This window comes from Thamnophis sirtalis, unplaced genomic scaffold (genome assembly GCF_051295495.1).
Source record: "Thamnophis sirtalis isolate CommonGarterSnake01/CBP01778 unplaced genomic scaffold, rThaSir2_p1.2 scaffold_5, whole genome shotgun sequence".
In the NCBI taxonomy this organism is placed as follows: Eukaryota; Metazoa; Chordata; class Lepidosauria; order Squamata; family Natricidae; genus Thamnophis; species Thamnophis sirtalis.
In genome coordinates this window covers 89,961,541-89,986,427 of record NW_028261385.1, presented here as the reverse complement: position 1 = coordinate 89,986,427, position 24,887 = coordinate 89,961,541, and the positions used below count along the sequence as shown (strand labels likewise).

At 37.9% G+C, this 24,887-nt stretch overlaps 1 protein-coding gene across 5 annotated transcripts in view; it reads left to right on the top strand.

The window, feature by feature from the left end:
* The window catches only part of PALM2AKAP2 (PALM2 and AKAP2 fusion), a 323,435-nt gene that overhangs the window by 166,878 nt on the left and 131,670 nt on the right, over positions 1 to 24,887 (top strand). For 3 of the 5 annotated variants that reach the window (XM_087716187.1, XM_087716185.1, XM_087716186.1), the window contains one exon: positions 2,890 to 2,991. In XM_087716187.1, coding sequence (XP_087572313.1) covers positions 2,890 to 2,991 — 102 coding nt within the window. Of the gene's footprint in view, positions 1 to 2,889; positions 2,992 to 11,649; positions 13,621 to 24,887 lie in introns of those variants that run through there. The other 2 variants (XM_087716190.1, XM_087716189.1) reach the window with 2 other exon arrangements.

Sequence of the window (24,887 nt, the reverse complement as noted above, 5' to 3'; positions counted from 1 at the left end):
GTAGCGGGGCTGGTGGGTCGGGCTTGCAGAGGGTGGAGGACTCTGGACAGGGTGTTAAGGCTCGGCCGAAGCTGGTAGAGCTGCCATCAACCTCCGACGGTAGCAGGGCTGGTGGGTCGGGCTTGCAGAGGGTGGAGGACTCTGGACAGGGTGTTAAGGCTCGGCCGAAGCTGGTAGAGCTGCCATCAACCTCCGACGATAGGGGGGCTGGTGGGTTGGCCTTGCGGAGGGTGGATGACCCTGGATGGGGTGTCGACGTCGTGAAGGGTGGAAGGAAACAATGGTGGCCACAGGATACCTAAGGAGTTCCGATTCAAGCGGGCTATGCCTCCAGAGGTTTGGGATTCATGAAAAAGGCACCAAGGGAAATGGGTGTGGGTCATCTTGTGGACACGTCATTCCGACCACATCCCAACCATCGGAACCCGGGGAAAGGGCCCTGCGGTGGGGGATAGTGTTGTGACTCAGCAGCAGTCTTCTGTGAGTCTTTTCGGAATGGAAAATTAACGATGCAGCTGGGGCTCGTTAGTGGGGTTTTGGAGATAAAAGGACGGATGCTGCCACGCCCTAGTCGCAGGAGTCAACGTTCCTTCATGCGTTCCTTGGTTCGTACAACATTGATTAATCAGCAGTCGTGGTTTACACTTGGAAAAGTGCTTGGTTTTATGTAACCCTGATTCAAGGATACACTTGGAGAAGTGCATTGCGTTATAAGAGTTTTTGTTTAGTATTCTATTATCTCGTTAGAGACTGTATTTATGTTATTTTTGGGCTCACAGCCAGTCGGAGCCGAGAATTGATAAAGAAAGTTCCTTTTGCCAACCTAGCAGTTTGAAAGCACGAAAAAATGCAAGTAGAAAAATAGGAACCACCTTTGGTGGGAAGGTAACAGTGTTCCATGTGCCTTTGGCGTTTAGTCATGCTGGCCACATGACCACAGAGACATCTTTGGACAGCGCTGGCTCTTCAGTTTTAAAACAGAGATGAGCACTGCCCCCTACAGTCAGGAATGACTAGCACATATGTGTGAGGGGAATATTTACCTTTACCTAGTTCAGTGATGATGAACCTTTTTGTAAAGGCGTGCCAAAATTATGCATGTGTGTGTTATCGGGCGTGTGTGCCCACACCCACAATTCAATGCGCCCCACCCACCTGCGGATGCGTGCGTGACCTCCGCCCCACAGTGGGGGAGTTTTCACCCTCCCTAGGCTCCAGAGGCTTTCCTGAAGCCTGGGGAGGGCAAAAATGTCCTCCCCCTGTCCCCCAGAGGCCCTCCGGAAACCAGAAACAGATCATTTCTGAGCTTCCGGTTGGGCTATTGGGTCTGTTTTTCACCCTACCCAGGCTTCAGGAAAGCCTCCTGAGCCTGTGGAGGCAAAAAACGCCCCAACAGTCAAACCAGAAGTTTGAAAACAAGCTTCCAGTTGGGCCATTTTTCGCCCTTCCCAGGCTTCAGAAGGCTTGCCTGAACCCTTAGGGAGGACAAAAACAGCCTCCCCCGCCCCCAGGAAGGCTGAAAATCAGCTGGCCAGCACGCACATGTGCACTGGAGCTGAAATAGGGCAACACCTCGTGTGCCCTCAGATATGGCTCCGCGTGCCATCTGTGGCACACGTACCATATGTTCGCCATCACGGATCGAGGTTATATGATTTATTAACCTCCCCCTCATGGCCCAGTAATATGAGTTGGGCTAAGCTGATGGGGCTAATTTAGATTATCTTTGCTGGCTACTGCCCCATCTCTACTCCCAATTCAAAATGCTTAAACTCAAATGTAAACACCTTTAATCTTCCTACTGCCATATGATGCTACCTAACCATTAAGAGCAGCCTTGAAAACCCTGCTCTGCCTTAGCAATATATAAAATTAGGCAAATGACAAGTTTCACCTTTTCTATAGTGCCATTCTATCTTTGAAACTGATTACCCATACAGCAGAAGCAAGAAAATTCTGACAAACAAGCTAGGTTCAACCTGCACAGACTTCTTATTCTGATTCAAACATAAAAAGATGTACCAAAACTGTCTAGGTACAAACATCTGTTTGCTTCTAAACATAACATTCAACTATGGTTATCTTAACTTGCAAATGTACCAACAGTCTCTGTTCAAGAATGTTCAAATTATATTATTTACTATATTGATTTATAATGTTACTCAATAAACATTTAACCTATATGATAGTTCACGCTTTATTAATCCACACATTGAATATAATAAATAAACATTAGCTTTTATGCCCTGGAAAGAAAAACCCCCAGAAGACACACACACATCCATTGTACCAACTAAAGCATTTATTTGAGCAAAGATACTGTACAAAGCACCTTACTGTTTTTACAAGGCAAATTACTGTTTGATATATTTCATTTTCAGAGGAGCAATAGAGCAATAGCAGTAGACTTATATACCGCTTCATAGGCCTTTCAGGCCTCTCTAAGCGGTTTACAGAGAGTCAGCATATTGCCCCCAACAATCTGGGTCCTCATTTTACCCACCTCGGAAGGATGGAAGGCTGAGTCAACCCTGAGCCGGTGAGATTTGAACCGCTGACCTGCTGATCTAGCAGTAGCCTGCAGTGCTGCTTTTTAACCACTGCGCCACCTTGGTCATTGACCTGCTGACATGTGGAACCTCCTGACATGATTTCACACCCATATCACTTAAAAAGTCTTAGTCATCAGGTTTTTCTCTCTCCCGCCTCAGCTAGACTATTGAATGGCAATCAAAGCACACTGATTCTGCATTCTGCTGCTTTAATTCAGTTATCTGGCACAAAGCGTCTGATGTCTATTGTTTGGGATAATAAGTAGGGACACTGCTGCCTAAGCAATGAAGCCTCTGGGGTCTTATTTAACTGTATTTCCCATTCTTTGATAACTAGATGCAGTAAATTACATTTACTCCCAGATCCCTGAACTCACAACTCTCTATTCACAAGCAACAGAGGCTGTTCCTGGGAAAGACAGAACAAGCAGGGTAACTGGTAAGTCTCAATAGAATTTGGTTTATTCTTTCAGCAATTTTGATCTTTCAAAAAAAGGAAAAGAAAAAAAACATGTTGGGTTATCTGGGACTAACAACCAGCTGTATTTTATAGAATAGGGAACCGACAGCTAGCTAATGATTTGACAGACACCACACCTAAACTTAAAGAGACTTGTTGCACTTGTTCATAGGTTGAATGAGCTATTATAGAATAGAATTGTTTTGACTTGTTTTTAACAGTTGTTAATAGGCAGACAATAGAAAACCTAATATTATTGTTTATCTATTTAAAGACAAAAGCAGTAAGAGTATTTATGTCCATAGATAAAGTTTTTGTCAAAAATTAATTCTAATTTTAAAGCAAATTAACATATTTAATCATGTTAACTGTTGCCTAATTTACTAATGACTTCAATTTTATTTCTCACTCGTTTGCTCAGAATTAAATTTAAATTCAGTGGCATTTATTCTCATATATCAGTCTACATTTCATTGGTTTCGATTCTTTTTAATGATTTGTTTGTAAAAAGCAGCATTTGCATTAAGTATTTTTCCCCTTATAAATACTTAGATAGGGGACATTCTTTAAATTTGATGACATCATTTGAAATTGTTATTTATACATTTTCCATTTAGTGACCCCAGAAGCTGTTATTTAATTCTTTCCTCATTGGAAATACATTTGAGATAGAGGACCCAAAGATATTTGTCTTAAGAGTGATGGCATATTTGAAAGTGTTGAAAATTAAAAGTGAACCAACCTCTCTACTAACAAATAGAATAGAGGAAGGGTCCCATTCTCATGAAGCCTAAGTAGAATACTATTTAGTTACTTAAGCTAATAAACACAACTGTGCATTAACAACCATACAAGCAAATCCAAACTTTTTCTGAACCATACACTACTTGAATGAGCCCAAATTCACAAAGATTGTGGCTTTCAAATGCACCTGTCACTTTGCCAAATTGGCTATGAATATATGATTAAATGTTTTTCAATATGAGAAGCAGTGTTTACAAATATGTAACTGTTCAATCTCCCCACCCTCCTCAAAAAAAAAAACAGAAGCTCTTATTGGGATTTCATTATACACACACACACACACACAAACACACACACTTATTTATTTATTTATTTATTTATTTATTTATTTATTTATAGAGAGAGTCTTATAATTAGTCCTCATAGGATGAAATATGGACAAAGGGACTTTGATGTTATGGTTTCTATGGGACTGCCTTCAGGGAACATCTCAATTGTATGCTTGTGCAATGAATTGTTATTTTTCTTTTATGCCTGTATTTTGTGCCTGGATCCCATCTTATTTTTTGTTTGGTGTGGTTTGTCATATATTATTTTTGTACTGCCCACAGTCAATTGGAATCAGGCAGTACCCAAATTTACATAAATAAATATATGGTATCCTATTTAATCAAGGTGCTAAGTACCAAAAGTATTATTTACTCTCTTCATTCCCAGTATTAAAAGTATAATAGTAACATAGAAAATGACATTAATATTCTCTTTTATGCCACTCAAAAATTCGAGGGCTAAAGATGGCATAACTCTCCTTCACAGAACTCTAGAGAGCCAAGAACTCAGGAAAAAAGCTGCTTACTTTACCTCACAGGAATATTTCATAATGTACTACCATTCCAAAAATTATACAAAGGAAAATAAGTCATATTTTTCCCACTTTATCCCCAAAGCTTAGATATAAGTGTGCCCAGCAAACTTCAGATGGATGAGATCTTTATATAAAACTGCTACTATTGAGGGATCCTTGGTTCTCTCTGAGCTTGGTTGTTTTCTTGAAGACATTTCATTACCCAAAATAGATAATATCATGAGTGCCATCTGCCAGAAAACCGCCAAACTCAGACAGCACCAAAGGACCCTTCATGACAACCCTGTGTTCGCTTTAGCTTAAGAAGACCCTGCAAACCTATATGTTTTTTTTTAATTTGTGCTGATAAATAAATAAAGGGAGACTAGTATAGATCTATTTCAAGCTATTTAGCTCTCATCAGCTAGCCATACCCTTACTGGGATTTGAACCTGGGCTATATTGCACACTAGGCAGAGATCTTAGCCATTAGGCCACCAGCTCTTATCCGTTATCAGCGAAGCCAGGGTGAAAGGTATCTATTAGATTTTTACAACCCCTGGTAAGCCCCAATTATGGGAGGAAGCTAACTGCTTCCATCATCTATTTATCAGCACAAATTTAAAAAATCCCACAAATATAACAAAGGCAACAGTAAAAATATTGGGTTTCTGTCGTGATGGACTCTTGTGACGAGCCGATTGACAGATGATGGAAGCAGTTAGCTTCCTCCCATAATTGGGGCTTACCAGGGGTTGTAAAAATCTAATAGATATACATACATACATACATACATACATACATACATACATATATATATATATATACATACACATACATACGTACATACATACATACGTACATACACACACACACACATATACATATACATATACATACATACATACATATACATATACATATACATATACATATACATATACATATACATATACATATACATATACATATACATATACATATACATATACATATACATATACATATACATATACATATACATATACATATACATATACATATACATATACATATACATATACATATACATATACATATACATATACATATACATATACATATACATATACATATACATATATATATATATATATATATATATATATATATATATATATATAATACACATAAGCACATCAATAGAACACATAAACACATTAACAAAAATAACCACATAACTTAAAAACAACATAGGAACAATAAGTTCCATCATATATCATACAGCAGTTCCGGTTGCGTTTGTAATCCTATTACTCATTATCCATTTTTATATACATTTTTTAACTTATTTATACTTAGCTACTTATGATCAGGTATTATCTGCCTATATTGTTCTTTATATTTTTACTGTCATCTATTCTCTTACATGCAGTTATAGGTATACATTCACATAGTTATTCTTTTTCTTTGCCATTCTTATATTATTATTATTCCATTTAAAAGGGTATAAAATATAATTTGGAATGTATCATTTACCATCCTTCACACTTGCTATGACACCACCTTATTTTCTCTTTCTTTTCTTTTCTCCCTCCCTTCCTTCTCTACTTCCTTCCTTCCTCCCTCCTCTCCTTCCCCTTCTTCCTTCCCTTACTTCTCCCCTACTCCTACCCTCTGTCTTTTCCTTCCTAGCCTCTCACCTTCTCCTTTTCTCTCTTCCTCCCTCCTCTCCTTTTCTTTCTCTCCCTCCCATTCACCTCTCCTTACTTCTTTCTTCTTTCCCTACCTCTCCTCCACATTTCTTCTTCCTCTCCTACTGTCTCTCCTTCTCTCTCTCTCTCTCCAACCCTCCTCTTCTTTCCCTTCCTTCATCCCTCCATTCTCTACTTCCTTCCTCCCCTCCTTTCCTTCCTTCTTCCCTTCCTTTCTTTTTCTATTGTTATGGGTGTCTCTTTCAAATCCAGTTTATGTTTTCTTGGGGTTGTTATTTCCACAAGTATCATTTCCTTTTTTCTCTATCATTCTACTGTCTATATGCCAGCTATCATCCTGATTTAATTTCACCAATCATGACCCCCTTGTTTTACTCATAATTATTATTTTTGAGAGTTATTCTATTCTTTCAATGTTTTTTATTTCTTTGCTCCATCCATCTATACCAATTAACCCATATCTGGTCTACTTTCAATTTCTTAGAAATATTAAACATCTGGGCTCTTTTTTTTTTTTTTTGTGCATTCAGTCCATTCAGGTTTATCGACATAATTGTTATTTCTTGATCCATCTCTAGTTGAGATTGTTTCTTCTGCTTCTAGTTTGTATCTGACTTTTCCCTCTCGTGCCTTCCTTCTCTGCTCTCTCTCTTTCTTGCCTCTGTTCTTCTCTCCTGCTTCTTTCGCTGTCTTCTGATGTTTCTTCCACTTGACCTCTGTCCTCTTTGCTTCCTTGTTTTCCTTCCCTATTACAGTGTTCTTCATAGAATTTGTGTGCTTCTTCTAAATTCTCTCTTATATCTTTTTCCTTGCCAAGATACCAGAACCCCTTCTGGTGCCAGCCATCTGTACATTATTCTGTTTTTATTCAACTCGTTTGTTAAAAATTGGTATTGCCTGCGTTGTTCCCAGATTCTCCATGGGATCTGTTTAAGCGTGGTCAGCTCTTTTCCCTGTAATATAATCGTCTCTTCCCTGGTTTTTTTGTACACTTCATCTCTGGCAGTTTTCTTAGTGAATCTTACATGTACTTCTCTCGGGAGCCTATGTCTCCTTGCATAATTAGTGTTCACCCTGTAAACCTCATCAATCGTTCCTCTTAATTCTTGTTCTGTTATTTACAAAAATTCAGTAAGGAAATTAACCATTTTTCCTTTCAGATCTTCCTCCTTCTCTTCCGGTATGTTTTGAAATCTTACGTAGAATGCCGCTTTTTCGTTTTCGAGTCGGATTATTGACAATTCCAATTCTTTATTAAGTTGCCTATATTCTATTTCCATTTTTCCCATCTTCTGATCTGAGTGTTGTATTTTTTCTTCCATACATTGGATTTTCTGTTCGTTGATTGTTAAGGCATTCTGTATCTTTTCAACTTTATCGGCTACATTTTTGATTGTTCCTTTCAATTCTCCCATTTCATTTTTAAGTTCTTCGTGATTTTTCCTTGTCTCTGTATCTCCTGTATCATCTGGAGCATCGTTTGCATGTTTTGCATCCTAGGTGCTGATCCGGCTGATTCTGCCATCTTTTCCCCTTTCTCCAACCCCCACGCACTCTCCATTGTTTTTTTATTTGAGGGGGGGGGGCGTTGCTGCACTCACATTGGGTATGGTCTTTTTCCCTAATTTTGATGAGGTTGCCATTTTTAACCCCCTTTTTTTTGGTCTTGCCCACTATTGGTTATAACTTTTACCTTATTTATATCTTATCAGTAATATCAATAATATATTAAAATTATTATAATTGCATAAACCAATATTCAACAACAATTCCACAATTATCCTTCCTTAGTATCACCTTTCAATACTTAAACAGTCCTATGTAGTAATACTAGTAGTATTCTATTTGATTAATTTGATTAGTAAGTATCATAAATTTATACATCACAACCTATTCTTATATCAGTAAATATCTCTCAGTTTTGTCGGTTGTTCAATATTCTGTTCTAATAATTAATCTCTCTAAGTCATTCTCTTCTTGATGTCAGTGTTAGAGTCCACGAAGCGAAAGACAGACCTCTATTTCTTGTCTCTGGCACAGCTCCAAGCTCCCAATCAGATCAATATCAAATAGTTAAGAAATTCAACCAGCGGCAGAAGAGCTGGTAAACAGGAAAAAAAAGGAAACTCCGTTTTGCCAACCCGACTATTATGCAGTCACTTCTTTAAACCTTCCAAATCCTTCTGGCAAATTTTATTCCCTGAAGTCCATGTCAGGATTTCGTTCTTACTGTGGCTGATCTTAAAGCTGTTGCGGCTGTCCCTTCCTGTCCGTTCTGACTTAGCCTTTTTGCAATGTTTCTTTTCGGCAAACTTAAGCTGTAAAAAAACAGCTTCTCTCTCAGCTTCTTCTTCTCTCAGCTCACCCACTTTGCCAGTTACGCGTTGCTTTCCTCTCTGGATTGTCGGCAATAATAACAAGCACCCGAATTCGTCTGCTTCTATTTCTGTTTCTTCCTTCTATGCAGACACCATTGCTCAGTCCTAACCAGATGGTAGGATATTTCTTTGTCCGTTTAGGGGGGTTTCTCCTATCTGCTGGGGGATTTGCCTTACCACCCCGGCATCTGCAGAAAATCCCCTTTAATCTGCTGGTCTCTTCGGGATCAGCAGTGCTCCAAAAAAAAGAGCCCACATGAAGAAATTAGAGTCAGGGGTTAGAGAAGTTCCCTTACCCTGCTCTAGGCACAATGATGTCACCGGAAGTCCTACTGTATGCTTTCTTGTTTGGCTATAAAGTTTGTCTGTGGGTGAACATCCTCATATTAGTTCTTTGTGATATATAGATGACAGGCCTAAGAATAAATAGCATGAATTAAACCCTGTTGAACTCAGTGGGTTTTCTGAGTTGAACATACATGCATTACAATAATAGGATAACAACATTAGTATTTGGAATATGATCATTGTGTGTAAAATATGTAAATACTTAAATTAAATGAAACATTCAACTGGTCAAGTGACTCAGAGTACATTATATCAACAAAATCCACACAATGAAGCTCTGGTCCTCACAATGCAAAGACTGGTTTTTGAAAACAAGCAACAATGGACATCTGCCTTTGTCATTACGGTAGATTTAGAGCTAGAACTATTATTTATGCTGATTGGCAGATACACAGGTTGTAATTCACCAATACAACTGGAAGTACAAAGTTGTATACATCTGCATTAGAATTTTGGTGTGATATAGCAAAACAATTTACAGAGACAGGCAGGCCACTTTCTACACAGTTCAGGAAAGCGACAAAACATCAGTAGATTATTTGGGAGTGGGAGGGAAAAATTTGGTTGACCTCTGTAAACCTCCTCCCAGGTGCTTCTGTTACCTTTATCAAGGTCTTCATTTTTTTTCTAATATTACATTCATGGGCCAAAATCTGAAAAATTACAAAATTTTGTCATGAGACATTACAGATAAGATTGATTGTGGTGTTAACTTTAAACTGCTCCCTTCCACATTCCTCCCAGTAAAGTGTCTATATACTTTAGGATACGTATTGCCATCATTTGATGCACATGGTAATGACAAGGAACTTGCACATGTAAATGACCCATCACAAATGGAGGTAGTCCTTTACTTACAACCACAATTGAGCTCAAAGTTTCTCTTGCTTTACAAGACAGTTGCTAAGTGATTTCCCCTCCGCCCCATTTTACTACCTTTCTTGCCACGTTTGTTAACTGAATCTCTGCAGTTGTAAAATTAGTAACACGGTTGCTAAATGAATCTGGCTCCCCCATTGACTTTGCTTGTCAGAAGGTCGCAAAAGGTTATCACATGATCCTGGGACACTGCAACCATCATATATATGAGTCAGTTGTCATGAATTTTGATCATGTAACTCTGAAGATGCTGCAATGTCTGTAAGTGTGAAAAATGGTCCTATCACTTTTTTCACTGATTGCCTAACTTCAAAAAGTCACTAAACGAACCATTGTAAGTTGATAACTGTAATAGAATAACAATACTTTCCAAGAGTTTTTGAAGGCTTTTTTCCTACTTACTACATGCATTGTAATCACATCTACTGTATTGCAGAGCTATATGTAGTCATTCAGTAGGAAATTAAATAGCATGTGCATCTATGAAGCAGAACACACTCAGATGAGAATGTAGAAGATTATGGCCTATATATACTATATATATTGATCAATAGCACTAAAAGGCTTAATTAAAACTTTGGTATCCCTGGATTTTCCATTTCTGCTTTTTCTGTTTCCTCTAAGCATTCATCTTGCTTTTAAAGCTAGGTGAATTGGAGTAAATATGAAACCCAAGATGCTTTAAAAAAAAGGGGTTATAAAGTAGTCCCTTCCCTTTTGGGGAGGCCTGGAGTGGCAAAAGTAACTGAAACTTAAGTGGAAGTATTTCTAAGAGGAACAATAGAAGCCCCAGGAAGTCGACATAGGTACTCTGCTCAGTTTTCTAAAGTTGCACAGAAATAAACAATTCAGGAAGGTTTGCATTATTTTCTGTATTTGCATCTTTTTTGTTGGTTTTTTTGTTTGTTTGTTTCTGCTGGTGATGGGATAAGAACCTATAAATAACTCTGAAGCTTTCACCACTGAAAAGTTCCCTTGAAACTGTTCTTCTTGCTTCTGAGATTGTGCTAGGGTACAATAATCCCTCACTTTCAAGCCTATCTTTGCTACCAAGAAGACTAAACAATTGCTTTGTTAATTACAGCCCTATTTCTTAGAAAACTGACTTCTTTTAATACCACGTTCTGTGGCATTCTATAGACTTACAGAATCAGTGCCTATACTCAACTTTAATAATGATGCATACATCAGGGTATTTATATTTCCTGTCCTTTCCTCTTGGCGATGCTATATGGTGTAGGTAACATATACCTTCTAAGTTGTGCAGAAACTCCCCCTGAAGTAGAAATTCAAGTGATTTTTTTTTACTGTGCTTCACTTCTGAAGGGAACATTTGACCAGCATAAGAGGAACTCTCTGGGTTGTTAAATATCCCGTGTAACTTGTTATATGTCCTATTTCCCCTGTGTGGGCAATCAGAATTTGGATAATGACCATATTTACTATATGAACTAATTCAATAACATAGACATTATGGTACACCTGCTTGTTTGTCACACATACCCCCTAGTACAGAAAATATTAGAAAGTTATCCATTCACTAGAAAAGATTTGTCTAGAAAAGTTGCATCAACCTTTGTTAAGATAACAACTGCTTGACTTCACAGTTTGCATCTCTAACATAGGCTGCTTGGCATTTTAGATCACAGCTTCTTTGGGTATATAGTTGTCTGCTTGTCTGTTTGGCAATTAACCATTCACATGCTTCTTGCTGTTGTAACAAACACTTCCTCTCTTGTTTCCATTCAAGCTTTGTACAGCATGGAAATTAATGTGGAGAAAGACAAACAAACTGGAGAGACCAAGATTCTCTCTACGTCCCCCATTGGCCCCGAGGCTGCCCGTCAGAGAGGAATCAAAGTCTATGATGATGGTACCAAAGTAGTCTATGAGATGCATTCTGGAGGCACGGTGGTAGAAAACGGAGTACATAAGTTAAGCTCAAAGGACGTAGATGATCTTATTCAGAAAGCAGGGCAATCAAGCATAAAAGGAGGGGCTATATCAATAGTGGATGGAAACCTCAGTCACATGAAGGAACAAATTCTTTTTAAGGAAGCAAAACTAGAGATGGTGCACAAATCCAGCAAAAGACTTTCTGGGAACCCTCCACACCAAGCAAAACTTTCTGGGGATGAAATCCCAGAAGCCAGTTCAGATCACCCAGTAACAATGATATTTATGGGTTATCAAAATATTGATGATGAAGATGAGACCAAAAAGGTATTGGGCTATGATGAGACAATCAAGGCCGAACTGGTCCTTATTGACGAAGATGATGAAAAATCATTACGTGAGAAGACAGTGACTGATGTGTCGACTATGGATGGAAATGCTGCTGAGTTAGTTTCTGGGAGGCCCTTGTCAGACACAACAGAGCCCTCTTCACCAGAGGGAAAAGAAGAAAGTTTACCAATGGAGAAAGTCCCAGGTACAGAAAAGAAAAAGCGCTGTCAGTGCTGTAATGTCATGTGACCATCTTCCTTCCTTCCTCCTTCGCCTCCTTCTTCTTCCGAGCAGCTCATGCTCCATCACTCCCTTAGACCTCACTGTATTTTTCTAACTGCAGTACTGTGAACTGGAAGTGACTGCCTCCATTGCCTTGCAGTTGGTTTGCTCTGATTTTTCTAACTTGTCAAGGGAGATGAGTAATGAAAGTACAGACTTCTCACCAAATGCACTCTTTTAGGATTATTTTTAGAGTGTGAGAACAAAAACAGCAAACAAAGTGCTGTTCTATTTGAAAGATATCTCTATATCAATATAAATATATAATATATGAATATGCATAGTTGAATATGTGTAATATGCATATTTATGTATGGCATATATTTATTAGACTTATAAACGTATATGAAGAATTTTACTTTATATAACTAGCAGGTATGATCAACCTCCAAGGTTTTACAGGATTCCTAAGTTTCACATATATGTGAGCCTTAAACTGCATTTTAATGTTGTACGTTTTTTAAGAAACAGGTTTTATTTTTTACTGGTGTAAGGGAAAGACATTTGATCATGTTGTTTGAGATCCTAATATTTGAATTTTCCTTCCCCAAAGAAAGACTTTGTTCTAATTTGGGAAGCTGTTTATTAAGACCTGTTCCCATATAAGCCCCAATAAAACGGTTTGGTCTTGCAGACAATGTACAATGGGATCAACCCAACTAGCATCATGTTGACTGGAACCTTCATTTCTTTTGTTCAAGTTTCTGATGGGCTCTTCTATAAGGGTCATTGAAAGGAATGCATTTTGCACAGTCTCCGTGCTCAGCGTTCCTATATAGTTGGCTTCAATGAGGCTTGTATGCATGCAAGTGTGGATCAGAATTCAGTTGTGACATATTTTGCAACACTGAAAATACCACACTAATTTCACTACTGACTGGTATCGTTAAAAATAATTGAATAGTTGCTTAGGGAACTCAGAGTGATGATTTAGGGTTTTGTTATCATTGTTTTATTTGCCCTTATTTAAATCTTCTAGTTTTCAGTATTGTGCTTATGTCCCATCTTCCTACAGTCGAATTAAAATGAGTATGCCATGAAAATAGGTCTAGAATTGCCAGGATTAAATTATTGTCACTGATTTTACTTGTTTGCCTTTCAGTAACAGTGCCTACCTATGTATATGGTCTGCTTGTCAGAACTGTGATATGTAAAAGATGATTTTGTGGTTTATATAAAATATGTATCCATAATAACTGTCTTATGATCTAAATTTCCCAAAAAGAAAAAAGAAGAGAGCCACTTTTTCTCAAGAATAGAAGGCCCCAGTTCTCAAAGTCTCTTTAGAGGTTGTTATGTTTGCCTCCCAGAGAACAGAAAATCAAAGTAGAAAAGCTAGCATTTTTATAATAGGCAAGCACCATATGAACTATCATCATCTTCCAGTGTTTCCTTCAGATAAAATAAAAAAGCCCAGTGGGAATCTTAGCTTCATATTAGCATCACCAGAATCACTTTCTATGTCCTTCTGCTTGAATGTTTGGTTACTAAGGGCTCGTACGGCTATGTTCCCATTCTTGACAATACAAAAAGGACAGCACCCACAACATACTTCATACCACAGTTGGCAGTTAAACCAGTAGTATTGCTGCCTTCTGAGAAAATAATGTAGATTACTTTTAGGTTAAAGATTGGCTCTTCAAAGGCTGGGGAAAACAGTTCTATAATACCTGTTCTGTAAATTCTAAGGAGGATAAAGAGAATTAATGACATTTCCAGGTAAAAGTTACTCCAGGTAAAAGTTACTTCCACAACCAGTGAGTTTGACGTGACACCCTCTCCCCATTCCTGCTTCATATCCTCCTTCCCAGCTCTCACCCTCATTTGTTTGCATTGCTCATGGCACCTCATTTCCCCCTATCCATTAGAAAATTGCCTCTTTCAAGATGGCAAAACACGCTTCAATAGTTCTGACATTCAGTGTGTACATACTTAAGTTGTTATTCAAAGCCTCTGCCAATAAGTTTCTCCTCTAACCTTTGCACAGGAGTCTGCGAAAACCAAGATTGTGACAACTCATGGGATAAATTAGAGGTCTGGGTCCCAAATTAGATTGCACGTGCAGGAGAAGAATGCGATCTACTCTTTTCAGGAAACCTCAGCCCTACAAAATAAAAATGCATTGGGCAAGGCATTGCTGGTGCAACTAGGGGGGGGAAGCAGAGTCTGCCCTCATGCACAACATAACAATCCTTCTCTAGTGAATCTTTGATAAAAACAAAATCCACTGTTTACAATTATTGCTGTCAAAAAGCCAGCACAGTAAATCATAGATGGACATGTTTTCAAAACCTGATGGTATTTCCCGTGACCCGACAAAAGCGCGAACGTCAAAAGCGCGCCGACAAAACCGCGGCGCTAAAACCGCGATATCAAAAGCGCACCAACAACAGCGCGCCGACAACAGTGCGCCGACAGAAGCACGATGTAAGTTAAGGTAAGGGTTAGGGTTAGGTTTAGTGTTATGTTTAGGGTTAGGTTTAGGGTTAGGTTTAGGGTTAGGTTTAGGGTTATTTTTAGGGTTAGGTTATAGCGCGTTTCTGTCGGCGCGCTGTTGTCGGCACGCTTCAGCGCTCATTCGTCAGCGCGATTTTGTCGGCGCGGTTTTGTCACCACAGTTTAGTCAGGCGCACTTTTGTCGTTCGCGCATTTGTGGTGGAACCGGTATTTCCTAAGCATCTTTATTTCTGTTTTGCAATAGCAATATTTATTTCCTCAAAGACCTGCATTCAGTTTAACATGCAATCAATACTCCAATGTCCAAGCCTATCCCACAAAAGAAAAATATGTGCCATGAAGGTGAGGTATGGTGTCTCTGGCAACCACAAAAAAAGGCCAAACAGATGCCTAGCCAGCCATCCAGATGGGACAAAGGAGCCTTTTGGTCTCTAACAGTTGCCAAACTCCAAAGGCAGCTCCTCCATGTTTAAGTGAATGCATACATTGGAGGCTTAAGACTAAGATAGCAGAGAAAACATTTCCTTCAGGCATCTTAGATCAGCTTCTATCAGACTCAATAATGGGCTATAGCAAGATGGAGGATTTATTGTGAGGACATGCCCTTAGCAAATGGTTAGTGGGGCATCCTTCCACTGAGAGGTAGATGAGTTCGGAGTGTTAAGAGTAGGAAATTATGATTGACCACAAGAAATACAAATTTCTTGCAAAACAGTCTTTGTTTGCTTAAAGTTCATCAAATTAGTTTTCATGTTCATCTTGTAGAAAGCTCCTGCACATCGTAAGTACTCATATAATTTAAACATTGCTTCTTTACTTGCTTTGTCTCATTAAACCTACGGAAACTTTGAGATCTTTTTACCCAGGATTGTCCCTAGGAAGAAATGAAAAACACAGTTTCAGGGTAACAAGCGATTCCCTTTCGCCTTCTCAGTGTCAGCTAAGTATGCAGCCATTTATCTGACTATTCTAATCATGAATAAAAGTATCTCAAAGTTATGATAAAGAATCTGTAGTCCTTCAGAGATTGCTGGCCTCCAGTTTTCATCAGCCCCATCGGCATATCCTACCACATCAAGTTTGGGGATGAATGGATATAGCCACAGTTGTTCTATTCCTGCTCTTAATGCTACAACCCACATGCCAGGTTCTTTGGAAATGTAACCTTCCCATTTCATCAAGAGCACTATATGGTCATTCACTTCTCCCCAGAGCATGGGTCTCCAACCTTGGCAACTTTAAGCTTGACGGACTTCAGCTTTGCTGGCTGGGGAACTCTGGGAGTTGAAGTCCACCAGGCTTAAAGTTGCCAAGGTTGGAGGCCCCTGTCCCAGAGGGAAATGAGCAGGAGAGTGCTGAAGCCTGAGGCATTTTGTTGCTCTCTTTTTGGGGAAGATTTAAGTAGGCTCATTGTCTCAAGCAAGTATTTCAGTAAAATTATGGTAAACATGCTAATTTATTTTTTTCCAGTCTTTGTGCTCTTCCACCACTCTTATTTGAAGCCTTCTGTGGTTGAGTTCTGAGGTGCTTTTCCTAATTTTTAATATCTAGTTGGTATGAGTCACCTCCAAATTTTTGAGGGATTCCATTAGCATCTGCAATAGAAATTTTGGATTGCCACAGGTTATAAGAGGCCTCACTGAGGGTCCTCCCCCTTAAAGTGTCAAACAGGAAGAGGCATAGGCCGATAGAAAATAATGATTCTTTGGTAAAAGGAAGCCTTCCAATGATCTGAGTCCTACTGATATTTCTTCTGACAATTAGCCATATCCATTAAATTATAAGTAAAGATTTCTAATGGCATCAAAATCATTTCAACTAAGGAAGAATTTCATGAATCCTATAAAAATGTACTAAACCAGCATTAACCTTGCTGGAAAAAGAGGTTGTCTCCTAAGGTGTGCCTATTCTCTGTCAGGTGGTGCTTTATTGTATTAACTCTTAAGTTTTAAATGTCATGTTGAACAACAATTTTTCTCTGAGCTCTTTTCTTTCTGTGCCATTAAGAAACATATCCCTGCCTGGTAATTTTTCAAGTGAGGAATACCAACAATCTCCAATAAGATTTGCAAAATCACATCCCAATCTTAAATCCATTTATTTGGAATTAATGTTCAACTTTAGTTCAGTTGAACATACTTCTGTACAAGTATGTCAGAATCATAGATTTTAAAAGACAGATCAGTTCACCAAAAGATAAATTCTCTCATTAAAACTTTTTCCATCAAAAATTGTTTTAAAACCACTTTAAAGTCCTTGTTTAGTGACCACAGTTGTGACCAGCAACTTAGTCATTCAATGAAGCTGTCACTGTGTGAAACTGCAAATCTGCTTACGATCTTACTTCAGTTTTTTGTCTGTTTTATAGGCCTGCAAACTAAACTAAATGAAGCAATTGCTAAATAAGGACCACCTGTACTCCATACACAAATCATAAAATAAAACTAATCAGACAAACTACTAAAAATAAACTTAAAGATGCACAATTAGTAGTAATGTAATAGTACACATTTCTACAACTAAATTAGGAAAATTAGAGGAATAGCATTACTTTTCCACAAAGAAACAGTCATAGACCAATTAACATTACAGAACCTGATATTTGACAATACCTTAATAATGGTTATTATTTCATTATTATTTATTTTTGTATTCATTTCATTGGCAATCTTGATTTTTGCAATATTAATCTTCCTTCATGCAATATCCTTCACCTAATCTTTCAAATTATTCAGTAAACATTTAGTGAAAACTTGAAAAAAGTGATAATCATCTTCAACTCCTGCTAACATTTTGGCTAGATAATAGAGGGCAGAGCAAAGGTTAAAGATTAGAAGTAGGGCACAAATATAGCACTTTTTCTGAGCAGAATACTTTTGATTTTCGATTATCTTTAATAAATTGTCAGCATTCACATGCATTCATACATACCATAAAAGTCTAAAATGGAGATTATCTTATTGTTAAATGTTTATTTCCTCTCACATGCAACAACTGCTGAATAGAACAATACTGATTCTAATGCCTTTAAACAAATATATATTTCACTGATAACAACAAATAAATCTTTAGCAACCTAAATAATGATTAATTATCTTTCAAAGATTTTTAGGACAACCTCTTGATTTTTTAAAAATTATTGACTGGCTTTTCCTCATGATCCCAGATTCAAGTCCAGCTAAGTTAGCTGGACTTGAATTTTGTATCATCAGGGGGAAAAATACATCTGCCTTCAGCCCTAATGATTTCAACAGGAATGAACATTATAATGTTCATTAAGCTTAATGAAACCTACAGTCCAGAACAATTAAAACATAAAACATTACACAGAGCTGAATAGATAAGGCTATAATTCAAACTTCTACAAGGATCTAGCCAGCTTTATCCACCTGGGGCCTGCATATGGTCAGTACTGAAACCTTAACTGTAGTCTCAATAAATTTGGAATATGTCAGGGTGGGAAAGGCCAATCTGAGGGCCTGGCATTAAAATTCAAAGACAATATTGTTTTGAAAATATATTTGGAGGCCGTCTTCACATAAATATGATTAAAGCAAACCAAATAACATTATCTATTATATTCTTTGTTTCCAGGAATAAAATAATTCTGGAAAACTTCAAGTATATAAAGCAATTAATTCAGAGAGAGTCTTCCTGCTGAATTTGCTAAGGATTGGCACACTCTAGATTACCTGTGTATCATTTTAATAACGCTCCACAGCTCTACCAATTTCCTCTAAATAAATATGGGAATTGTAGAATTGCATTCAAAAATGCTAGGTTTCAGTTGCAGGTTTCTCTGAACAACTCAACGCATCCTTTCAGAAAAAAAAATTTTTTTTTTAATGTTTTTCCAAGATTGTATCTCTGCAATTCCAGCATAGAGAAATATTTTAAATAATAAACAGGCAAGGTCTAGATCCTTGACAGTTTGGCACAATGACTATTTAGCCTTAACTTTTGTAATTAAATATTAAAAATGCAAAGGGAAAAAACTCTTTCCGTGTTTTCCTAAGATACAAGTAATTTGTACATTTTAAAAAATATTTTGTATTTTCAATCTTTTTGCAAATTTACCTTAGTTTTCATGAAAATTCTTTTTCTTGTTAACATCATGACATCTTTTTCTGAATATAAAAAACATAAAATGCCACCAATATACTGGCCGAGTATCCACTTTCAAGTAAAGAAAAAACAAAGCAGAAAGAAAAGAATCACAGGGCTGTTTCTCATTTAGTTGTCTGTGGCTGATGTACTGTATTGTATACGTTTACACAATTCTTCCATTTTTGCCTTTGTGACACTTGCTAACGAATCACAAAACTAGATTCAATGTGCCATTGAACAGATTGCCTTAGCTTTCCCTTTATTTTAATGTTATTTCTTTTCCTAAAGTTCCACCTTTCCTCTTACCAAAATGCAGGCAGCATTCCAAGCGGTATAAGCACAACTTTCTCTTTCTGTCTCTCTCTTTTTTTAAATCCATAAAGGCAAGCAGTCTTTCTCACAAACAGAAAGGAAATGGCATGATATACTGTAGCAATTGGGAGTCTTGGTCCAGAATATGTAAGAAAGAGAAATGGTGTACTACACACAAGACACATTTATTGGGAATGTTATTGCATGATCATGCAACGTAATAGCTGTTCTGTCTTACACTGAATAGAGGTATTTATGCTGTTGACGGCATAAATAACATAACTTGCCACCAACTTTATTCGTAACTTTGTTAAGGCATTCTCTCTTCAGAGAATCCCCCCTGTAGAGTTGACTTAATAAATCACAGGGTAGCACAGTATCTTCTGGCCTTCTTTCTTCCATGCACATTGCCGGTTTTATTGCATGGGCTGTTCTTTGCAGGTAGAAATCCCATATGATCAGGAGTTCCAGCCTCCCCATTAACAGACCCTAGACCAGTGGTTCTCAACCTATGGGTCGGGACCCCTTTAGGGGTCAAACAGCCCTTTCACAGGGGTCGCCTGAGACCATCGGAAAACACACATTTTCGAAAAAACACAGAAAACATAAAATAATTTTATGGTTGGGGGTCACCATAACATGAGGAACTGTATTAAAGGGTCACAGCATTTGAGACCCACTGCCCTAGACATTCACACTCACCATGTGAATATTAGTTTATGTACCGCGGAGAGGGTTAGATGATACTGCCCAGCTCGGCTCTATGCATTATACTTTTTTTTTTAGAGTACATGCTTGACGACAACTAGACTATTTGAATTTGAGACTGCAACTTAAATCGGAGGCCCCCAACCCCGGGCCATGGCCTTTTCAAAACTGGGCCCCACGAAAGATTTGCAAGTGCAGGTCCACTTGAGTGAGCAGTGGGCAAGCGCATGTGTGCAGCTCCATTTGAGCGGGTGCATATGCCCATCGCTTTATGCAAATGGAGCTGCATGGATATATTCACCCACCACTTGTGAGGAACCATCCCATCCCCCCCCCCCGCCTGTCCGCAAAGCTGGATAGTTTGGGGACCACTAACTTAAACAGTTCAACAGCATCCATTTAACAGGATCCAGGGCACAACAGAAAGGTCTCTCAACTTCGCTGTTAAACTTAATCACAATTCCTACTTAACTAAGACTAAAAGGTGCACACTTAAGAGTGTAATGTATGAATAAGTCCCTAAGTGGTTTTTATATAGTTCCAGAGTCTCAAGAAATGTGTATATGCATATATCATATATTTTAAGTGGCAGAGTTCAAAGTGGAAAGCTACACTGTCATTAGTCAATACTAAACCTATTTAAATATAATGCAAGCCCAAGTGTTTAGGATTGAGCCACTCAGTCCAATTCTATTTCTTCAGAAAGAGTTACTACAGGTAGTTTTCGATTTATGACCACAATTGAGCCCAAAATTTCTATTGCTAAGCAAGACAGTTGTTAAGTGAGTTTTGCACCATTTTATGACTTTTCTTGCCAGTTTTTAAGTGAATCACTGCATTTGTTAAGTTCGCAACAAGCTTGTTAAGTGAACCTGACTTCCCCATTGACTTTGCTTGTCAGAAGGTTGCAAAAGATGTTCACATGATTCCAGGACCCCGCAACTGTCATAAATATGAACCAGTTGCCAAGCATCCAAATTTTGATCATGTGACTGTGGAGATGCTACAACAATCATGTGAAAAATGGTCATAAATCACTTTTTTTCAGTGCTGGTGTAACTTTGAATGGTCATTAAACAAACTCTCGTAAGTCGAGAACTACCTATGATTTTAATGGGTCTGTTTTCAAATCTGTTTACATATTTAGTGTAAGTGTACATATTTAGATTTAGTGAGTCCCATTCTTGAGTGGATATGCATACATTTTCAGCTGATTCTTCATACTTTTACTCAGAAAGGTGCCATTAAATGTGAGTGTTGTGCAGAAAAGAAGCTGTATGTTTTAACCAAGGTGGTAATAGATAGTATTGTTTATAGGCCCAAGCAAAAAGAGAAGCCTCTATAAAGATGGCTACTGCTGTTACTTTACCTCAACAATGAGCAAAATGCCATGCTAAACTCCAACACTGAAAGATTTTTCCACGTGCCGTAAATAATTGAATGCTTCACAAAGAGAGGCTCAAGAAAATGTTGTGTAAAATACAGCTTTCTGGCAAATATAGATTGGGCTGAGATGGGATTTTTTTTGTTTTGTTTTGTTTCTTTTTCATGCTTACCTTCTTGGTGAACAAATGTATATAAGATTCCCATCTAGAGAAGAGAAAAAGAACAACTGTAAACTGTTGTGCTAAACTACTGGATTAGAATTGTTGAAAATATCTGATGTCGTCCATTGTAACCTGAAGTGTACTTTTGAGATTATATATGCTTGGGGGGTGGAGGCAGGGGGGTGGGAATTTCAGATTTAAAAAAAAGACACAGACCAAAAAAATGAAAACAAAATACTGCCAGCAACAGCCAGCCGTAACTGTGGCTATTTTCTGGGGTTCCTCCCCCCTTTTCTCTGTGTATAGTATTAAAAGAAAATAAAGCTGCCTTTTCACTGCATTTGCACCTGTGTCTTTGTCCTCTTTTTTTCCTCTGTAATTCTCACTCTTTCTGTAATCTTGAGGAAGTTTTGCATCCACATAATTTCACCCCTTTTATTAAAATATTAAAATACTAATCCATATGGCCTCTCTTTTTCTGCTACTTTATATTTTCTGTTCATCTGGAACGACTCTCAATGCTCTCACTCTGCATGAAATGCCACTCAGTTGCTCCTGCCGCAGCACGGATTAGGGAACAAGCACTGAAAGATGAGTATGCCTCCAAAAAGGGAGAAACTCAGAACATTTTGTCACAGAATTTCTTTTAGATTGATATGCCTGATGTTGCTGAAGTGTACTCCTAAAACATGAGAAAGTGGCCGTGTCTGTAAGATAGAAATAACCGATTTGGAAACAGGGTTTTTATTAAGGATAAAATGGCAAGCTCTATTGAGACTCACAGGTAGAAGGGGAAGACCACTAAATCTGGAAAACTACATTGCTTTCAGGATTAATCTAGCACAACCTGCAGCAGGAGTGTCAGAGCAGAAGTAGCCAATATATAATCATCATCATCATCTTTTAACGACCCCATAATCCCTTGCAGGTGGCATCTGGAGTTTGAGCAAAAGAGAAATTCTGAAATCCAAGGGAGTGGGAGGGAAAAATTCAACCCTCCTTAGGTGTGATGGTCCTGATTTGAACTATCATCCTGCATACAGGTAGTCCTCAACTTACAACTACAATTGAGCTCAAATTTTCCATTGCTAGGCAAGACAGTTGTTAAAGAAAGAACCTGGACCCATTTTATAACCTTTCTTGTCACAATTGTTAAATGAATCATTGCACTTGTTGAGTGAATTTGGTTTCCCTGTTGACTTTGCTCATTAGAAGGTCGCAAGAGGGGATCACACGACGCCAGGGACACTGCCACCATCATAAATGTGAGTCAGTTGTCAAGCATCCAAATGTCAATCATGTAACCGTGGGGATGCTGCAATGGTCATAAGTATGAAAAATGGTCATAAATTGGTTTTTTCAGTTCTGTTGTAACTTTGAATGGTCACTGAACAGTTGTAAATCGAGGACTACCCGTAATGGTTCTTTTCCTCAATCAGTCGCATGCCAGTAGAAGCTACCCCTAATCACCGGTCCTATAAAGTTGATAGGTATAGTAAATGTATATTTGCACTGAACTGTCTTAAGAAGAAAACCCAAAGCAAGCAAATGCAGAGAATAGAAAGGTTAGGATCACTATGTATAGTTCTGTCTTCATTTTGAGAGCTACATGTTGCCTGTAAAGAGACCTACAGACAAAGGAAACCAGTTGACATTTAGTATCTCCCCTGAGACACTCAATGTTTACTTAAAGAAATATTGGGGAGCTATGGGTCACATAGAGATGAAACCATTAAGAAGATCCAGTGGTTCAAAATACGCTTCTTCCTCTTCCACAATTTAAAATTAGATATTGGCCCCTTAAGGCAAATAAACAGAATGGAACAGTGAACATAAAGGAAAAAATAGGACTACTAAGCCTTCCTACAGGCCTTTAATTATTCTTTTTAAAAAAAAAAAAACACCTTTGATTGATAAGAATAGTAAATAAAGCAGAAGAATGGAGCCACAAATACCTTCCCTGATGTGGAGCAAAGCTTTCCCTCTTGACTGGTAAAACCAGGTACACATTTTCAAGTTAATTGTTCCTCAATTGCTAGATACAAGGGGCCTTAATTGTAGCATTTATAGCCATTGTAAAACTAAGAAATTCAAGGAAAAGGAACCTTTTAATGATGTGGATTTTTTTTAAAAAAAAAAAAAGCATAGTAAGGCAAGGCAGAATCTGGTGTGCCTTTGTGAGGCCCTTGGTTGCCTACCTAAAAGCCTTCTGGAGTGTATAATTAGAAAACAATGGGCTAAATGGATCCATGATTTGAGCAGGAAAGAGTAACAATAACAGAGCTGGAAGGGACCTTGGAGGTGATCTAGTTCAACCCCCTGCTCACATAGGAGACCTATACTAGAGATTCGAACCACCGAACTGCCAGTCTTTCTGATCGACAAGCTTAGTGTCTTAACCACTGAGTCACCTAGTCAGGTAACTCATGTGGCATTTTATCTTTTTCATTATTGGTATATGGAAAATGATTTACTCCAAATACAGACCAAAGAAGGAATTCTAGAAAATAATTTCATAGTTTAGATTTCTAAATATGGTACACAAAATTTGCAGGAACATAAATTATAGGGAGGATGCTTAAAATGTCTATAACTAACTTACTTGCAGGGCCACGTGCCAGATTGCCTTTCCTGATATTATCTATGTTTTTCAAAACCAAAGCATGTAAAAATAGAATTGCTGGGAGAGTGCAATAGGCAAATTTATTTCTTTATATCCATTTAATAGTATTTTTCATGTAAAGTAATATGAGAACAGGACATTATAGATTGCTCTGGGGCAGGTTTGACTGGATAGGTTATAAACCATAAAGCTATTTTGCAAATAGTATTTTTCAAAAGAGAGAAAAAGCACAGTTAATGGGAACCAACATTTATTTACAGACCAAACACAATAAAAGACCAGTATAATAACTATAAAATGAATGCCCTATTAGTTAATAACAGATGAAGAGTGATCTCTGGATAATATTCCCATTCACCTTCTGAAATTATGTATTGTCCATAATTGTAATTTCCTCAAGAATCAGTTTTAACAATGTACAGTGTTTGATTCTGGTTTTACAATCTACTTTATGCAAGGTTAGATCAAATCTTTTATCAGACTTCAAATGAGCTAGAGAAGATGTTCCACTCTAATTTTCTCATCCACACATGTCCTTAGTCAAAACTTAGATTAGATTATATTGATGCTCTCATTCCCATTTCCCATGATGCTGAGATGAACATATACACTGGGTTCTTGGAAAACATGGTTATTATATGGGCTGCCTACCAAGGATGAAAAAAGGTAGGTTGGAGCTAAAATCTCCAGATGTAATCTACATGTTGAAAATCCCATTCTTAATAC